The sequence below is a fragment of the Anopheles bellator genome, chromosome 1 (assembly GCF_943735745.2).
Source record: "Anopheles bellator chromosome 1, idAnoBellAS_SP24_06.2, whole genome shotgun sequence".
Classification (NCBI taxonomy): Eukaryota; Metazoa; Arthropoda; class Insecta; order Diptera; family Culicidae; genus Anopheles; species Anopheles bellator.
In genome coordinates, this window is record NC_071285.1 from 51,864,507 (window position 1) to 51,884,430 (window position 19,924).

A 19,924-nucleotide genomic window follows, 5' to 3' on the forward strand; every position below is an offset into this window, starting at 1 on the left:
CAATTCAGAAACCCCATGCCATCACTTGCTATGAAATTTTAAACCAAAGAACACTCCATTTCGAAACCACAACACCCTAACGGGGCAGGATCGATCTTCTGCAGGCAAATGTCACGCTCTATAAACACTAGAACCCACCGAAAACCACAATGGCGCTTCGGGGCCCATGCAACATAAGAACCAAAAAATAATCTCGTTGGAAATAATATTAAATTAACCTGGCCACGGTCTGGTGCCACCGGCCGCCACCGGAATGCAGAACTTTAAAGTAAAGAGGTGGCGTGAAAAAAAACGCCACCACTTCAACAAGCGGCCAGCAGTCGGAATGGTCCGAGATCCGGGCACTCCAAGTCACCCTATCGCGGGGCCGCGGCACACAGAACTTGTGCCAAGTTGCGGAGAAAAATCCCAACTTTATTTAACCACACCGGGCCGTGGCCCGGGCCACTCTCACAGGACACACAGGGCTGTAGCGTATGATATGTTAACACAAGCACACAAAACCGCGTATCAGATGCAGTCCGGGTCGCTACACGGTTCACGGTGCGCAGTACTTACCGGTGTAGTTTATTATTAAAAACATTTGTACTCATAATGCGGCCACTGCCGTCTGAGCCGCACCAGCGTACCACAAACTTGCTACAAACACACACCGGGAGCGTGGCGGTTGAATGCCGAAATCATAAAGAAATACCCCGCGGCCACCGGGCGGGCAGCATAAGAAACATAAATCGGTTCCGTGTACATCAGACGCAGCGCATTCAAAAGCAAACGGCGGAACGAAGCGCAATCCGTTGGCTGCTTCGGCCACCGTCGCTCGTGTGTTGCACCGTCGCCCAGTTAAGTGGCCTTCCAGCCCCCAGCTGCCAGCTGGATGTGTGGAAAAATCGAGCCCCTCTGCGCGGTTCCGGAAGGGGGTTTAATCCGTCGGCAGAGCGCGGGCCATGGGGCCATTTTCCGGAAACTTTTTCGCCGCCTCTAAAAAGCAACGCTTTGCTCGGGACTGTTTTCCTGCACACCAACGTTGGCCACGGCCACGGCATAACCGTGTGTCACTATTGTGACTTTTCGGCCCGGCCCGTGCGCCGGCGACCTACATTTAGAGTTTGCCAAAGGAAATGGTCAATGTTTTGCCTCTTTTGCCGTGATTTGAATGGCTCTCAAGAAACGTTGCAGCTTTTCGTCAACTTTAGCCTCATTTTCCGCTTGCTTTCTCGGGGCCTTTTTGTGTCTGGATGTGGCTGTAAAATCGATAAGCAGCAGAGCAGAGACTGACTCAGGCAGGGTTTGTGGCAGGTCATTGTACGCCGCAGCAATTGTCCTGTGGAGGTGGCCAACGCTGAAATGGTTTTCCTTTCCGTCATATAAAAAACTTTTCGAAATTGCTGAAAAGCAACAATCAAATAAGCAGTTGCAGTGAACCACGTGTAGTGTCAAGCTCCCCAAAAAGGACCTATAACAAAACGAGCGACTTTTAGCCTTCCCGGTGTGGCTCACGGTTGGATGGGTCAGAAAACTGACGGACACACCCACTAATAGCACTCTACCGCCACAAAGTCCTTAAGAGGGCTCGTTGAACTTGACTTGATCCTTGAGCCGAAAGTAGCTCGTTCAGTGCGCACTCAGCTCTCACGGTTCGGCCCTCGCCCGAACCGATTAACCATCAATTTTCATCCGGGACCATCTTGGCAGCCGATCGCACTTCGCCGGCCGCAAGCCAACGGTCGTGGGCCAATCCCTGTCGAGGATAAATTCCTTCCGCAAACAGTTGCCGGTACTTTATTTATCTTTCTTCCTTCCGCCCGGTCGGTGCCGGAAGGAGAGGGACGAGAGATGGAGTTGACCTCCAAAGTAGACCGATTACGAGCAGATGATGATGATGATGGCGATGATGGCGATGGCGTGGAGCCAGTACTTCTGACTCTCGCATTTCCGGTGCGCTTCCACCGGTCGGTCTACTGGGCCACTTGGCAGTAACTAAAGCAGAGCGACCGGAAGTGGTTCGTGCATGAAAGAACCGTTGAGGGAGGGTTCCGGCACCCGAGCAGCACTCGGAGCCTTCCCGGGTGGGTGACACTTCCGGCGGGAATTCCGGTCCTTTTTTTCTTTTCCACTCTCGGGCGCTGAGGGCTAGCTCATTGCCCGTCGTCGTGCTGATGAAAGGAAACTTATGCGAAGGCATTTCGTGTTTTTTTTTTTCGTCGCTCTCCATGGAACGCCGCAACAATGCTGGGTCCCGAGTGAGCATAATTTTGTGAGAAGAAAAACCGAAATGGACGGCACCGTACATGGCAAGCGTTTGTTAATTGCCGAGCGCTGAGAGTCGCCTTCCCAGCGACCTGTTGATGAGATGAAACTACTGTTTGGGGAGTTTCTATACTTTCGATACTTGCTATAGAAAACTTTGCTGCGAAATTTGTTCATCTTTATATGTTTCGATCTTTAATTGTCAGAAACCCATCATTTTCGCTTCATTCATTTGGATTGGAATAAGTTGATTATCCTTATAGGGTTAGGTAAAATCCAACAATTCACTTAGCTTTTTGGGCATAGTTGGAAATATGTTTGAGGTCTGAGGTCCATTTAACATAGTCTTGACTTTCTGATTACATTTGATAAATAAAGAATTATTTTTGTTATTTATTAAAAAGATTTTAATCTACGCTACGACCTCGACTATTCAGTACTGTCTGTTGTGTAAAGAAAGAAAGGCCAGAAAGCTAAACCGGCACGGATTTTTGGAATCCACTTCCACATAAGGTAAATCGTTCTACTCCAATTTGTATGTTCTTTAAATTATTAATGCAACCTTTCCATCCAAAGCCACCATAATGTGTTATAATTCTTCCAAGACAGCACCAGAAACAACGGCTCCCGCAGCGGAGCTCTTTAAAAGGCATGCGAATGGCCATAATATATCACTGCAATCCATTCCAGCTGTCCGCCGTGGCCTGGAACTGTCAACGGCAGAGAAATCCGCAAATTAGTTTCTCACATTGTCAACACAGTTTTTGAAACAGCAAACTTTTACCCGCCGGACTCGCCGTCCCGAGCGAGCCGCCACATAGTTCCACGGGTTCGGGTTGAAACCGAGGGTTGGCCGGGAATTTTTGCCACTCTTCATATTTTTTCCGTCAACATACCGTCGGCGGCTCCGGGCTATGCTCCACGCTGGTCGACAAACTTCGCTGTTGCTGCCGCCGCTGCTGCTGCTGCTGCGGTCCTTTTGCGGCACATACACAGCTGTCTTCGGCATTATTAGTTGCCATCCGGACGGCCAGCCCTGGGCCGGACTGTTCGATTCCGGTTCTCTGCGGAGGGTGCAATCCGAGGCTACAACCTAGCCCACATTGGCTGCCCTCGAGGTACTGGCGCCTCCATTGCCACGCTTTTAATCTTCCTCATCATTTCACTCGGCACCTCGGCGCCTTTCTAACCCGGGCCCAAACAACGGGACTTTGCTCATTTTTCAAGTGGATAAAATTTGCCAAACCTTAAACGCCCGCTGGCCACCGGACCCAAGGGCTCTTGTTTTTTGTCTCCGTCCTCAGACGCTGTGCCCTTGCATTCGGTGACCGTTCTGAAGTCTCTCATATCATCCCTGCCCGATGACTTTCGCCCTTGATGCTGTCGCTCGCTTCTCGAGAGGAATTTATGCTACACGGTCGTATTAAATATGGTTTTGCGGTTTTCCTCCGGCTTACTCCGACTGGACTGGCGATTTCGGAGCAGTTTGACCAGAAAGCCACAACGGAAATGGAAATTGAAACCATTCTGTGGCGCGGTGTGATTAAAGACTATCGTTTTGTCGAGCTGGGTTTTAGGAAAATTTATTTGAAGCATAAGAGCGATCAATGGCTGCGTAATGAATTACATGCAATGACGACTAGAGCTTGAACAATTCAGAGTTGGGTTTCCTTGACAACGATTGTTAAATGCATTGATGTTTACAAAATATTTTCCATTTTCAAACCAGAATTTCCATTGTACACTGCCTTTTACAATTGACATCAAACAATAAATAAACATTCAATTTAAAAAGATAAAATCCAAATTGTGTTTTATTCGTTCGTCCAAAAGTGCCGTAGCAGCATGTAACGGATAAAACAAAGTATCAACAATGTATCAAAATCCTCAAATAAAACACGCCCGAGCGTAATAAAGCACAATGCGCCCCGGGAAGATTCGTGAATATTTTTAAACTCCCGCTCATAATCAAATGAATATTTATGAACTCACCGAGCGCCGATGTCGATGGAGCGGGAGCGTAGTTAAAAGAGTAAAACCAGAACAGCCATCGAAAGAGATTATCGTTTTCGATAGTGCGTGCGCCGGAGCTATCGCAGGATTAAAAAGAATCCAACGCACGTTTGCAGCAGTAGTAGATAAAGCATAAATATCACCTTTTATTGCCACCGGAAGCCGGTGACTCGGCGCACTCATCCTCGCCAACTCACTTTTTAACCCACGATGTGCCTTTTAATGCACCGGCCGGCCAGCCGGCCAGCATCATCATCCGGTGGGGTTCACTTTTATGCTCGTGGTATTTGCGGCAACAGTTACTCGAGGGCAGGCCCGACGGAACGGAAGCCAATTTACGCGTCAACCGAAGCCGAACTGTCGAAGTCTCCCACTCGCCCTCGGAAGGATGTATCCGGGGGTGAGATTGGCCTCCCAGCCCGATTGGCGCTCAGCGAACGGGACGGGGTGAGACAGATATATTTTCTCTCGAGGTTTTCTCCGCATCGGACGGAGACCCAGAAGACCGACCAGGAGAAATTCGTTACATTCTCCTTGCTCCCCAGAATGTGTTGCGCTTTAAGACGTTTTGGCAGCTCCCTTCGGCTCCGTCTCGCTCTCACTCGCGCCGATAATGTCTATTGATGCGACGGAGATTGGTTGTTCAGTAAGCGGATAAGCTCCTGGGTGCTGTTCGAACACGCTCCCGAGGAATAGTCGAAAATATGTGCTCCAAAAAGAGTTCAATGCCCGCATCGACGTCATTATGCAAAATGGGAACCATTTGTACACTTCACACTAAACCTCGGCCGAAAGAATTCGCGTATAGTTTTCGATTTTTAAATTGATCACTACTAACGAGGATTGCACGTAAACCGCAGACCAATCAATGGAACGCTTAATGAATCATTTACTGTAACAAAAAGGACTCACAACGTAATAATGTATAGCCCCTTGATAGCTTCGCCACGTGCGCGTACGGTTTTGATTAATAGAATAATGAATCGAATTCTGTACGTTAATTTAAAAATCCATTCAAACTTTGTTAGTGCCACAATTCAGAGCCCACAATCACCGCATCCGCACCACCACGAACCGAAGGCCACGAATGAAGGAAAATCGCGAAAAACCAGCAAAGCCGGATGGAAACGATTTTACCCACCAGGAACCCCAACGAACGCTTACCACAATGATCGTTTGACCCCCGACGGGGGTTTCATCGTGGGGGGTGTAAAATGTCACACATCATCACAACGAACTTATGACGGTGTATGAAAAAGCGGCCAGTGTTGATGAAGAGCCACTGGAAGTGCAGCAAAAAGGGGGCCATAAGTTATCACCTCATAAAAAAACGGGAATGTTTGTGCCGAACACGGATTATGACGGCCGTTTTTACAGGCCCAACCCGATGTGTAGGTTAATTAAAATAAAGTGAAAAATTTTAACAACCAGGACACGTCGTACTGAAAATACACTCACCTTTTGGGTATCTCTTTGTTTAGCTACACTTGATTACTCACATCTTTTACTTACCCTCCTTGCGTGTGCGTGATCCTCACGAATCCGTTCGGAGCCATTTACTTGCTTGTGTTAATGTGAGTACACTATCCTCGCCATTCGGTTGATGTCGCACAATTACAGAAATGTCTTCGGTTGTTCCGCACGTCCCAGCCATTAAGCTGCGAAGCTGCTTGGCTGCTGACCCGCAGGACGCCATTTCGTTGTGGTTCTTTTTTTTTCGTTTAATTATCACGCACGCAAGCCCCTTGTCCTGTCATGTGCCATCCTCGACGTCCTTAAGTTGGCCTCCGGTATCGGACAGGACCTGACAACGACATGCCACGGTGATAAAACTTGGCCTCTCCGCCCGCTCCCGGAATTGTCGGCCGCCGGAAATGGAGTCACTTGTCGGCCAAGCGGGAAACAACGATCTGTTCGAGCCGGAGCCAGAATTGGCTCCGGAGTTGACTGAATAATTCAGGTGCGTGCCTGGTCAGTGTCGCTCCGGAAAGCCCGTACGCCGCGTTTGTCTCGGGAAGACGCAATTCATAATGAATTACATCGATGGAAGAAAGTGGCACTCGGCAGGCAGGCAGGCAGGCTCGAGTACTCGGTGGCATCCTCCCTAATTGTAGGGGCAGAACGGGAAAAAACTTTACGACCTCTTTACGCTGTGAACCGGCTACGTTCGGCTAATGAAGGCGTAGCATGAACGCAAACATAGTTTTTAGGGCCGCATCGTTCCCGGTTCATGTTTCCCTAGTTCGTAGTTGGTTTTTCTCGACAGAGGAAGACACATTTTCATAAAACGTGCTTTGTGTAACCCATTTATAAGGGAAAGTTCTCGAAGCGCTAGTCCAATGATATTGGCCGCGATTAAACGATCCATTAGAGAGGTTCAGCTATGCATATTGATAGAGATGGAATGATGTATGATTACGATTATTGATTTAATGATTAATCAAACACAATTACCCTCTCTTTTCAATTTATCTAGCTCTTAGATAATGATACGTTTGTGGCTTTACTGCTTTTAATGGTCAGTTTAACGTCAAAGTCAAACAGAATCACCGGCCTTCCGGCATCGTTCAACCCCATTTTACAGCTCAATTCAATCGCAATTCGGCTTTAGTGCACGCTGCGCCCATGCTGTTTGTTGCAAATTCGTCCCTAGACAATAATCACCGGGGTCAACCTGGTGTGAAAAACCTCGCACCAAGAAAGACAACCGGACGGGCGAAAAAAGAGCTATGTGGCCACGGGAGTGCAATTTTCCACAAATTTCCTATGCATGCTCACCGGTCGCCGTTCGGCCATCTCCCCAGTCCGAGAGAAGGTCCGAGCCGCCCGAGTCGGTCTCCGGTTGCCATTTCCGTCCAATTTCGTTTCCAAATAACTTTTTAATTAAACACCAAATGTCAGTCCGCAGACCGTCACGGCTCGGACGGTCACAGGTCACAGTTCGCAATCTCGGTTCCATTTCCACCATTCGGTTATGCTGTCATCGTCGTCGCTTTTTTTTCACTCCATCTGAAAGCCCTTTTGCATACGGCAACATGTAGGAAATGGAAAACAAAAAAGGGTCCCACATCTTTAGTTTGGTTCGTTCGCTTCTTTCCATTTCCTGGGGTTGACCGACAAAAACCCCTTGTATGGAAAATTAAAAGGAAATGGGCCGGCAAAGTGCCACCGGGCGGGAACCGAGCGACTCGTGCTTTCGCTTTCCTCGGGACGGCTGAGCGGGATAGTTTTAAAACATAAAACGGACCCCAAGAAAGACCGGGGGGCCCCCGGCACGTACACAAATGGCGAATCGATTGATGCGGTACTCTAGTCGTCGTAGTGTGAACACTCCGGGGTCCCCAACATGGTCCCCGGTCGAACCCGGTCGGTTCCAACACGCTCCCATAATTTGATGATTACTCTCTGGAGATTTACAAATGCAACCGGCACACCTGCACCTGGTTAACGCCGTAGTCGGTCAGTTCATCATCCGCAAGATAAACGGTGCGGTCCCTAGCGTGCCCACGCAAGGACACCGAATGCCGGGGCGTAACGCAACAGGAATCTAATTTGTACATTTCCGTACCGAAAGTCTGCCCTCCGGCAGAGTTAAAGTCAGTGTTCCGGAATGATAAAACGGCACCGGCGCATCAACCGTGTGCACCGGCCGGAGAAGTCAACTTCGGAGAGCCTACCGAGGATGGACTCCAGCCGGACCGTGTGGACCGTGCAGCCGGAAGGATGCACGTTGATAGCTGACATCCTTCTTCGGGCCGGCCCCACCGGGAAGCGCACACAAACTTACCATTTAATTAAACTGCTCATCATCGCCGTCCTGTGAGTCTCCTGTGAGCCCCGGTGTGCTCTGGCTTCGAGCAAACGGTCACACTGTATCGCACACTCTTAACCACCCAGTTTATCAACACCTTCGCCACCGGCCTCGTTTGGTAAAGTACTTAAAACCCACACACCTACACACGAACAGCCCATTTCCGGTCCGGCCGGGCAGGACCAGCTTCGAGTGAAATCAATCGTGATCGATCGATGGCAGCTCCAACGCCGCGCTGTGAGTTGACGAGCGATGGTTGGCACCTTCATCCGGAGCCTATGCAGCCAGCAGCATGGTCGCATAAAGACATTTCATTAATGTGCACCCGGAACGCAATTTAACCACATTCGCCAGGATGTGGCCGGAGTCAAGCCCAGGCAGGCGAGCTCGCCTTCTGATAGCTCCACGGCACACACCTTAACAGCGGTTGACAGACGGATCTCGGTACGGTACGGGAGCTTCACTTCCGAGCTTTGCCGAGTTCGATAATGTAAAGTATTAGTTGGCAATCATTCGTAACCACAGGGCAATCAAACGTGTCCCTCTCTGCATCCGGTTGGCACACGGTGGGCTGTGTTACGATGGCCAAAATCAAGGAATGGAAAATGACCATATTTTTTTAAGTCCTAAAGTACTTTTGATCAAAACAATCTGCCAGGCTTAATCGCTTCTCGCAGGAATTGTTTTAAGCTGGAACCCGTTTGCGACTTATTACCTCGATCAAAAACAGATTATTCGTGAACTTACGAACCATTGAAAAGTGTTTCAAGAGAGTGCGAAAACAATGTCATAAATTTCCATTTTTTATGGCACCCAACTTTGCACTACTTCCACAGTTGTTGCCATCTATCGGTACGCCATGCATATGGATCGGTAATAAATTTGCGCATCCCGGTTTGCCGAACAAATCCTCTCGGGTAAAATTCGTACAAAATAAGCTTCTTTAATCCCGGCCACGATGGCTTCAGCAGTACCGCCCACATCTGTGGCCCCACCGTTTCCTTGAAATGGATTGCAAATCTCCGAAATGCTTTCGAACCGACCGGCAAACCTTAAGACTTCCAATTGCAGGAACTAGCATTATGCGCAAACTTTTAGCTGCACTTTGGGCGTAGCAAGTGCGCAGTTCGGAGATGCATTCTTTCAACACTGAACACACCGCACACCTTTGTGCCGCAGACTCTCCGAGTTCCACCACAGCTCGTTGCGGTCCGATTTCCACTCCAAGCTCCGGGCTCTGCCACATCGTAACGTTTAAAATGCTTTCTGTGTACCGATCGGGTCTACAAATCTCGAGAACACGCCAAACAATTCACAGTCTTGTATCCACCGTAGAAGGGCACGAGACGGGGGTTTCAGGTCAGGAGGATGCCCACCAGCTATTGGGAAGCGCTTCGACACGCTGGCTCTAACCTTCGGGGAGCAGTGGATTTACCGTGCATCGTTCACTTCCGATATGGGGCACACACAGATTGCAAACCTTGGCATCGGGGCAGGTATACGGTTCCCCGAGGGCTTCACGAGACAGGATTACAGTAATCAGAAACAACACGAGCGGAACACGCTGCTGCTGTAAGATATAAAAAAAGGGAAAACTAATGCCGGTTCTTCCATCAGCACTCAGCACTGAAGGTCCTTCTTTCTTGTGTCCGGCTTGATGATGGTCCAAGTATGCCTGGTGGAAGCTAATTCGATTATCAGCGTTTGTCTCGCGGTGACGCGTCGCTCCGCAGCTCCTCAATTCTCGGTGACCACCCGGAGCTGGACCAACTTTTCTGCATCCGTCTTCATTACCAGTTGCTGTAACTTTAATCTTACTTACAGGGCTAATTTCCGCGTTGCTCCGTGAAACTTGTGATGCTCGTGCTCAAGGCATAGCCTCCTTTAAAGGACCGGTGGATTTTGTCGCGTTAATGCATAGTATTGAAAGGGCTTTAAGGTTTGTTTCAATATTTAAATTCCATCGACTTCCTGGGGTCAACAAAACCAACCAACAGAATCAAAGAATATACCGAAGTACGGTTAAACGTCACAACTTCCAAAATTGGGTTATTCGAATCTGTTATTCTTGAACAAATATGTGGAATGGAAAGAATGGGGAAAAAAACGCGAACAGACTCCCCGATACCCAGCAGGCTAGTCTCGGGCAGCGTAGAATAAGTTTTTCTTCACGACCGCCAATCGGATCTCGAGTGAAAGATGCTGGTCACGTACCGATGGTTTCACAAACAAATTTATTCACTCGTTTGACTTCTGTTTGCCACTTTTGAGTTGCGGAAACCTCCCGTACGGGATGTTGAAAACACATGTTGCTCTCGGAACCGAAGCGCTCTTAGTGTGCGGAGTTTGAGAGTACTTTTTTACTGCGAGTGGCTCATGAATTCGTATTGTTATTGTGAAGTTTGCCCATACACGTTACTTGTTTTGAACGCTGGGTTCGTATAACGGGGATGCGAGTATATTTAGGGTGTGCAGATAATTAATAAAGTCTTTGAATGATCTCATTCTATACTTCATTAACAAAGAGGAATTCAATTGGTCAAATAAAGTTTCCATGCGAGCGAGCAACTTACTTTAGAAAGGATTCCAAATTGTTAAATAATGGAAATCCTTGTTGGTTTGGGTCCTGAAAAATATTTTCTCGCTTCAATTGCATCTGCAGCTTCATCTAGGGACTCAAAATTGAATGGCCTAGCATACCGGGGTGATCTACCCACTCTCCCATGGGCCATGCATCTTCCAATAACGCCGTACGACAATTATAGCCGGGGAAAGCGCGTAAGCAAAAACGGTCTGCCCTCAGAAGGCAAACCCGAACCCGGTGCATCCGTTTCCGGCCACCTCTGTTGATTGTACCGCGAGCTGAACCGGTGACTACTGCAACCAGCGCAAAACCGCCGAATCTCCATGGAAACCACTGCGCGGCGTCAGAGAATCGCAGTTGGCACTGGAAAAAGGATTAAGCAGTATTAAAGTCTCCCTGGTGACACCGCCGGTGTGTTTTGTTTTCATCTGTGCATCGCTGTTATTGTAGTCGGATTTTCCGTAACTTTTCCGCCGGCTACCCCCGACGGTCACAGGTCTAGACTTCCGTGGGTGTGCGGTCGACAATTTTTTTCCCCTCGCTGAGCGCATTCGCTGATCCGGTGACGACGTCTGCGGTGTCTAGGTGATGATGGGAAAAGTTGACCATATTTTTTCATTTCTATAACCCCGAGCCAAAGGGAAAACTATCGCACATTGCGGCGACCGGAAAAAAGTGGAAAAGCACCACTAAAAACGCACACAAATCCGGTTCCTTTCAAGTGCACCCCGGTCGGTATTAACTCTCGGGCTGCAACCATTCGCTAATGTTTGTCTCATCCGGTTCCACGGTTGAACAGGGATGCCACCGATCGCCGAGACTTTTCTCTAGTGGTCACTCACCCTGTTTAGGGTTTGGATGCTGTCGGGCAAACCGCGAACCAGAATTAGCTAACCATAGGTGGATGACGCCGTTTTCGAAGTGTTAAATGAGCGGTTTCGTGGACAGATCCCGTTTCCATTCCCGAAACCACCTTCGGCTGGACGGGCCCGTGAAAACACATCTTAGGATTACCAAATAGGAACCCGTCCCTATCCCGACCTATCTGCCATCTTCAAGCACCTTTAATCGGTGCGCGGCCAGAAAAAGGTGATCACGGCACGGTACGCACTGATTTAATGGTAAATGACGCGAATTGAGATTTATCGTCGCCGATGTCGCCCGGTTTCCGGTTAATTGTTCGTAAACCGTTCCGACAACGGGGAAAAGGCAAACAAACAAAACGGAACGCGGGAAAACCCGAACTGGAAATCTACATCCTTTCAACGCTTGACGGAGAAGGGAGAATGGAAAAAAGGAAATCGATTTAAATTTTCTCATTTGAAAATAAATTGGTTCCTTTCGCAACGCGCCCCACCCGACGGTTGAGGAATGGGTGATTTATTTGCGCCACGACCTAACGCGCAGGTTCAGTTGTGTCCCTCTAGACTTGCACAGTGAATGTAGGCTTACGCCGTTCATCTTCGGTGGTGGGCGAGCTAAGAAAACGTTCATTACGGACAAGGAACTACAGCCGGAAGAGGTGGGTTTCTCTTCTTGTTTTTTAATCCACCTCGCCAAGCCAAATGATGGTCATATTTTACATTTAACACAAGATTTCTTTTCAATCGATTTGTTGGCACCCGACATGACTCTCTGCAGTGGGTTGACTAATGACCTTTGATGACGATCGTTCTTCGATTCTATTCTTTGGCGCCTGATACGTGATCCTGGGAGCCACCAATCAACGGATTCGTTTAACACCCTTCGTGGGATCCTGTAAGTTACGCTCGTGGTAGAGTATTGGACGCGAGAATTCGTCACTGTTGAACTCATAGAACGAACACCCTCCAATCTTACGGCGAAGAACCAACCAGAATCAGAGCATAGTTCACCGAGAACCGAGAAAACAACAGCCACTCAGGCTGATTTGCAATTCAAACTTCAAACAAATTGGTGGCGGCTTCCCTAATTTGTAGCAAACAAATTTTCATACTTAATTCGCAATCAATAGAACCTTCTTCATCAACTGATAGATTTGTCACGTAACGGTTTCGGTTTTCCGTGCGGCCGCCTTGGTATCTTGGCGGAATAAAAATATTCGTTTCGCACAGCGATGCCTCTTCCTAGATGGCAGCCCGAAAACAGGTTTCACCGATCAGTCAGTCACTCGATGCGGTCTCGGGCAGGCTGGTTAACCCACGTAGAGCACATGAAAAATCGCTTCCACCTTTGAGACCTGATCCGCCTGGCATTGGCCTACGTTATCGCTACGCTTCCGCGCCATCATCGGCGGCGCAAGTTACGCAAGCAAACTAATGAGGTTCACGTTACCGGGTGTAAATCTTTTGAAAAATATTCATTTACATCTCGCCACTGTACCGGCCGCCACGGTTCGGCATGCGGAGCCGTCTGTCACGAAGAGAGAGAGAGAACACGAGAGACAAGTTGTCTCGTATCCTGCCTTATCTGCAAAAACGAAGCGAAAGCAATTGGCCGGAACCCCTATCAGAATGTATCGAAGATGAAAAATGTTACTTTTTGTTTCCGGCACTTCTGGTAGGGATCTGGTCACAGGCTCGTGGCAACCCAACCGATCCAAGCACTCCCCAGGGAAGGACACCATTGGCAGCCATTGGTAGGAAATCAGCATAAGTAGCGCTCGTGTTGATCATGAATATTGAAACCAGAAGCCTTCGTTATGCATTCGCGATGCTCGAATGTGGGGAATATCTTTTGGAGCCTTTTTTGCCTTGGGCCACGCAAACGGCACTTAAGACATCCAGAGCCAGAGCTGCCAAGAGGCCCCGATTTCGAGCAGAAGCGAACCGGAAGAAAGTTTCTACAGCAAGCAATCAAGCGAAGGTCACACGTTGCTACATAAAAGTAAAATAGATCACAGCGGACCACCGGATCACTTAAAAGGCAGCTGGATGTGTCTTAGAGAGTGGAATTAGTAAAATTAATGATTCAATTTACGAGACAGTGATCCGCACCCATTGTCGACTCTTTAGTCGTGATTTATTTTGATTTTATTATGGCGGTGACCAAGCGGTGCGATAATAAACGGCCCAGTTCACACCGTTAGTCGTTAATTAGGGTAATCGCCTGCACTATCCAGCACGGTCGTATGTGAACCGTGTAACTAGCCGATCCTTATGTTCACCGCTCGTCTACAGCTCGTTTGTCGCGACTTTCGAACCCGTTTTACTGGAATGGACATTCATAAACAGTCAGCCATCCGTTTGCCCAATGCTTGAGAAACTTTCGACTATTTGCAGGTTAATGTTTCGGAGACCCAGATTAGGGACGATTCACAGGTTAAAAATAAGTTAATAAAAATATAAAGTTTAATCACTATTTACAATCAAATCAAGGTACATTTTTCGAACAACCTTCATCTATGTCTCTACACTGCGTCATTTCAATTGAAACAGTTTTGGAATAACATTTCTATCGAAAAAAATCAAGCCAATGGTTTAAGACCATCCAGATGAGTGGTCTCCGGAAGACTGCCCCCGGTACCGAAGTGGGTTGGTTTTGTATTTTTAAAAACATACCAAGGCACATGTACATCATTCGCGTTATTTTGACACGAAATACCTGGCGCCGTAATCAGGTACAACTGACGAGTGTGAAGAGCCGTGCCAAGCCGAGCTATGCTGGCGACGCTACACAACAAGCCGGGGCCAACGAGAACATCGCACAAACGAGAGCGAAACTGTTCCGGGACCGGTATCGGCGGGACGAGCTTAGAATTGCTAATCGGCCACGGCGGCAGCAACAAGTTATCCGCCGGCAACCAATTACTATGGCTCTCTCTCTCTCTCAGCTCGAAATGCTAAACATTATACAAACCGCGTAAAGATCATCTGGCAAAGCAATTAGGATTAGAAGCGATCTCTCCGTACGTGCATGCACGAGAAATCACGATCGGGCGGTATGTTGTTTTTGCTCGACCCACCAACAACCGCCTAGCCTCAGAAAGCCTCCTCAGCGGAACACAAGTTCCGCGCGCGAGTCTGCCTGATCCCGGGCCCTCCGACCGCCCGTTGGCTTCAGTTCAAATCTCGACGCCGAGCGAGTCGGTCGGAACATTCGGACAGCTGACGGACAGCGTTTCCGACCGGGTGTAAAGTGACCAGCATCTTGTGGCGGCAAAAAGCGATCGTAAAACAAACGGAATGGCGACGAGTGGCGGCGCGTGTGTGCTGGGCAGGCGGATGCGCCTGTTGCTGGTTGGTGTATTTATACTAGTGTCGTACTACCCGGCTTGTGGCCAGCAACCGGTGCCAACCGCCGAAGATCTGATCCTCGATCGGATCGCATCCGTTCTTCCCGAGCTTCCCGATGATACCTGTCGGCGGCATCTGAACCGCACCTTGGGTGCTCTAAAAACCCGCGAGCCTTGGGCAGTGGCAAGTGAGTTTCGGTTTTACGTCTTCTTTGCCGGCTTATTATAAATGTGCAACACCGTGGGACATAGTCGTGACCTCGATTCAATCAAGTGAATGGCTCTCTAATGGTACTGCAATCGATCAAAATGTCTTCGTCCATCCGGCTGACAAGTCAGATAAAAGATTCAGGGACATCGAACCGAGAGATGGTACCCCAAAAGGCTCCGACCAAGGAGACCAACTACATACAGGACTACCACCGGGGTTTGCTTTCTGATTTTTGACTTTGGATAAGCTGTCCTTCCAGCAGACAAGGCAAAACCTTTGTTTTGCAAAACGAAAGCGCCAATGATTGCAAAGGTTACCCTAGTCAGTGGCCGATCGATTGGAATGTAAAATCGGCCCACTCGCGTTTGTAGTTTATAATTAAAGGCCAATCGATTAGAACGACCCAATGCAGGCCACGGTCGACAGTGTCCAGCCGGGAGGCAAAACTCGTTCTAGTATCCAGTCCGGTCAGCCGGCGCTCAATTCATGCCAATTACGTAAGGGTGTGAACCTTTCGCCGAGATTGACGACTTTTGCGGTCGCGATTAGCCACCCATACGAACCGCGTGCCTGCATCAGGCACGCAGGTTATCTAATAGCACACCCAGCAAAGGCTATCCTCTCGTTGACCGAACGGGGAAAGTATTTTGCCCGTGGCTGTGACGCTCCATTCACCATCAAATGTCATTTCTCACGGGGCCGCAATGATGGATTTACTTGGCGGAGCGTCTTCTGACGACAGCCTCTGAAACAACATCGCCGTGATCGGTTCGCCGAAGAGCCCAACAAAAAAGGAGATGTTAAATAAACATCAAACCCTATGGGCCCGATCGTCATGGCGCCGAATGTTCCCGGCTTGGGCCACTCGAGAGGCCTTCCGCTCTCAGCTGTCACTGAGCGTGTTACACGGCCCCACGGAAGTAAACACTCCCCCTCTGGTTGGGGGAGGGTGGCCCGATCGTTCGAGGGCGAGTGTGAGAGTAGGTCGTGGCGATCGTCGGTGGCGCTCTATAATTAGATAATAATCATATCGGACGGCTCCACTTCAGGAGCACGACCAGTGCAATCTCCGCCTACCGTAACCCGGTCGAACTTGACCTGCTGAAAAAAAAGTAAACTCTCGGCGGTCCTCACTGCGTTGCGTGCAATATTTCACGCAACTAGTTGCGTACAATTGTGGCCGTTTGTTCGGTCATTCACTTTCTTCGAAGCATGCGGCATGCGTAAGAGCATCGATCGCATAAATTATTTATTAGTCTTTACTATTGAGAGTTATGGCACCGTCTGAAACGGTTTGTCCAAATGGCACTAAAGTGAGGTATTTACATGATTAAAGCATGAAAGAGTCGTAGACAAATAACTTCTAGCTTCGTTTGAATGCCTTTTTTACAACCTAACATTTCACAGGCAAACGTGAATTTAGCGCACCGTCGGGCCACATTTAAAGTAGCGATTGCTTACGCAAGCTCCTATCAATCCTGCCTGCCCTCCATTATTGGTTCTGTACAGCTCGGCGTTCCAATCGAAGCAAAAGTGCGAAATGCATCATGATCGAAAGGCGCTTCGAAGCAGCACACTCAACAGAAGAGAGAAAAAATATTCACAGACCATCATTAATCTTTTTTAGACCCCCATTTATCATCTTACCACAGTGTTTCACACACTTCGCACATTAACGAACGTGTCAATTACGTCACGGCTGAAACTCGGCACCTTCGCCAAAAATTCGGGGAAAGCTCCCTCGATTGCTCGATTTTACATCAATATTTAATGCCGATAATTAGACAAGATGATCGTGCAGTGTTGAAGTCCCAAAAACAATTCAATATCTAGGTGAAAGATCAAGCTCTCGAGATCTGAACATAACGGCCTGATTTTTCCGCCATCGTTACAGTGTTTGACGCATCCGCCAAGTACCCGGTTGGGGTAGAGCATGGTTCGGTCTATCAGTTGGGGAACTTCGATGAGTGTCTCGAAAATCGGCGCACAACCAGCAGCAACAAGCCACCGGTCCCCACACAGTACTGTTTGGCGCAAGTGACACTTCCCGGGTACCGGGTGCGTTCACTGTCCACGCGTCATTCGCCGGCACTTGACAGTAACGTAACCTCGAGCCTCATCGTCCACTGGGGCCTATGCGTACCGGCAGCGTGCACTGGCCGCGACGTACAGCAACTACTGAAGGCTACCACCGGGTACGACACGGCCACGCTGCCCACCAGCGCTTGCCAAAGTCGAACGAACGCAACACCGCGGGCTTACGGTACCGGTCAGATCGCCTGCGTGTCCGTGTTGCTCCTCTTCGCGACGCTCGTGACCTTCAGCACGTTCTTCTACTCAGGCACCTCGAAAGCGGGCGGCCAGAGTGACGAAAAGCAGCCTTCCACCGGCACGAGCATCCTGCGGGCTTTCTCGGTGTTCGAAAACCTGCGAAAACTGGTGCAAGTGTCGAAGGACGATCACGGGCTGGGTTGTATCAATGGGATCAAGGCGAGCGCCATGCTGTTCATCCTGAGCGGCCACGCGTTACTCTTTCTGGCCGGTGGGCCCCTGCTCAACACTGGCTTCTTCCTCGAGCAGCAGCGTCAGATTCAGAATGCACTGTTCCTTAACTCACCACTGCTCGTGGACACGTTTCTGCTGCTGAGTGGCTTCCTGTTCGCCCGGTTGCTGCTGATCGAGCTGGACAAGCGCAAGGGGAGCGTCAACTTTGGGCTGCTGTACGTGTTCCGGTACATTCGTCTTACGCCCGCCTATCTGGCCATTATCGCGATCTACGCCACGTGGCTGCCGGCGCTAGGGGATGGTCCGCTGTGGAGTGGTCGAATGGCAGCCGAGCAGAGTCGCTGCCAGGACAGTTGGTGGCGCAATTTGCTGTACATAAACAACTACGTCGGCACGGACCGGATGTGCATGTTTCAGTCGTGGTACTTGGCAGCGGACACCCAGCTGTTCGTGCTGGCACCTCTCATCCTGTATCCGATGTGGCGTTTCGGACGTCGCGCCGCACTTTCGCTCATCGGCAGCCTGATTGCCGTCTCGATCCTTGTCCCGTTCTGTGTCACCTACTACCAGCGGCTCGATCCGACGTTCATGATCTTCACCGAGTAGGTCACCCAGCATGCTGTCCCTATCACGCCCAACTCACATCGCTATCTTCTTTGTTCCGCAGTGAAGTTTCTGATCTCCAGTTCAACCATTACTTCGTCAACGTTTACGGTACCACGCACATGCGGGCAACGGCCTATCTGTTTGGTCTACTGACGGGCTATCTGGTCCACTGGATGCATCTGCAGAAGTAGGTGTCTACAGTGTATTCCTAAGCCGGTTTGATCTGCATCCATTCGCTTCGTTTCAGCGTTCGTATCGGCCGGAAGAAACTTGCGTTCTGCTGGATCGTGTCCAGCGCGTGTGGCTGCTCGGCCATGTTCTTCCTGACTGCATTCTACAACGGGCTCGGCACGGACCACTACTTCCACAATGCGGTCTACGCCGCACTGCATCGGTTCGGCTGGAGCCTGTCGAATGGTTGGCTCGTGCTGGCGTGCGTCACTGGCCATGGGCGCACACTGAAACGTCTGCTCTGCTGGCGTGCCTTCGTGCCGATCAGCCGGCTTACGTACTGTGCATATCTGATGAATGGACTCGTCGAACTGTACCTGTCGGCCTCAAGGCGAACGCCTATGTACGCCAGCATCGCCACGCTAGTAAGTCTCTACTCACCTGTAACCCCCCCCTGAGATTCTAACGGGCCTCCGATGTTTTAGACGGGTGAAACGTTATCGCACGTGATATTGACATTCTTGCTGGCGCTCGTGCTCTGCCTGATGTTCGAGTCTCCGATTCACGGCCTGGAGAAGATTCTTTTGCGTCGCTTCCGACCGACGGCCCGAGAACAAATGGACAGCCACAGCACCCAGCACACTCAGAGCACTTCCGAGGAGGCGTAGGGCGCCGACCTCTGGTGACTCCCATTAGGGATCGGTTTTGTAAATATCGCGTAGGTTAATTGTGTGATCTGGAAATTAGAAGCTAAATAAAATATTTAAAACAGTTTGAAACAATGGTTCGTGGCTTATTGAAGGTAAGTATAATAAAAGTAACGAACTCATGAGTACAATGTAGTCTCCTGTTAAGGACTCCTCAATGATAGAGCTCCCACCAGCTTGATCCCTTGCTAGTTTGCCTTATTTAACATCTACTACGACTCCGTTGGATTACCCCGTTTCGGTCCATTGAATAAGTTATGCGTCGAATGGGAACCATAAGAAAGCAAATAAAACCCCCGAACCCCAACTGGCCACCGTCCCGGGCCAGCGGTTCGAAGCTCGATGCTCTCGGTGAGATTTATAAAGGATTAAATTTTATCTTACACTCCACGCTCCCGTAAGCCGACGTTCGCATTTTGTAGATGCATGTGGCGTCGGGCGAAGCACCATACGCCATCCCCATCGGCTGACCGTCGGAATGATGGATGGCAGCTAGGTGTGCTAGGGGGCTTTACACAGGAGTGAACCACCGGGGAGTGCACTTGCTCGAGCAGCTAAGCTGTTGGTAGACACTTCGGATTGGAGTGACTCATACCGGAAAGCAGACGGTACTGGGCGAAACAATCTGGGCGATGAATCGCTCGGTACACTGATCTAAAAGGAGCTCATTTAAGCATCATGATGAATTTATGGATCGATAGGATTTGAGGCACCAGGAGACGTCAGGAGAAATTGTGTCCCTTCGGAGGGTGTAGCAGATGCCTCGCTAAGTTCCGATCACCCCGCAGTGGAATTTCATCGCAATGTGTCCGATTCGCAAATGTGGCACTTTATGTGGCAATCCACCACGACGACA

At 49.5% G+C, this 19,924-nt stretch overlaps 1 protein-coding gene across 1 annotated transcript; it reads left to right on the top strand.

Annotated features, from left to right (window-relative positions):
- Positions 1–14,760: 14,760 nt before the first annotated feature.
- Positions 14,761–19,086, top strand: LOC131205955 (nose resistant to fluoxetine protein 6-like). Its single transcript, XM_058198278.1, has 5 exons — positions 14,761–15,056; positions 16,974–18,186; positions 18,252–18,377; positions 18,438–18,786; positions 18,847–19,086. The coding sequence occupies exons 1-5, from the start codon at positions 14,819–14,821 to the stop codon at positions 19,027–19,029; spliced, it is 2,109 nt and encodes a 702-aa protein (XP_058054261.1). The 5' UTR covers positions 14,761–14,818; the 3' UTR covers positions 19,030–19,086.
- The last annotated feature ends 838 nt before the right edge of the window (positions 19,087–19,924 follow it).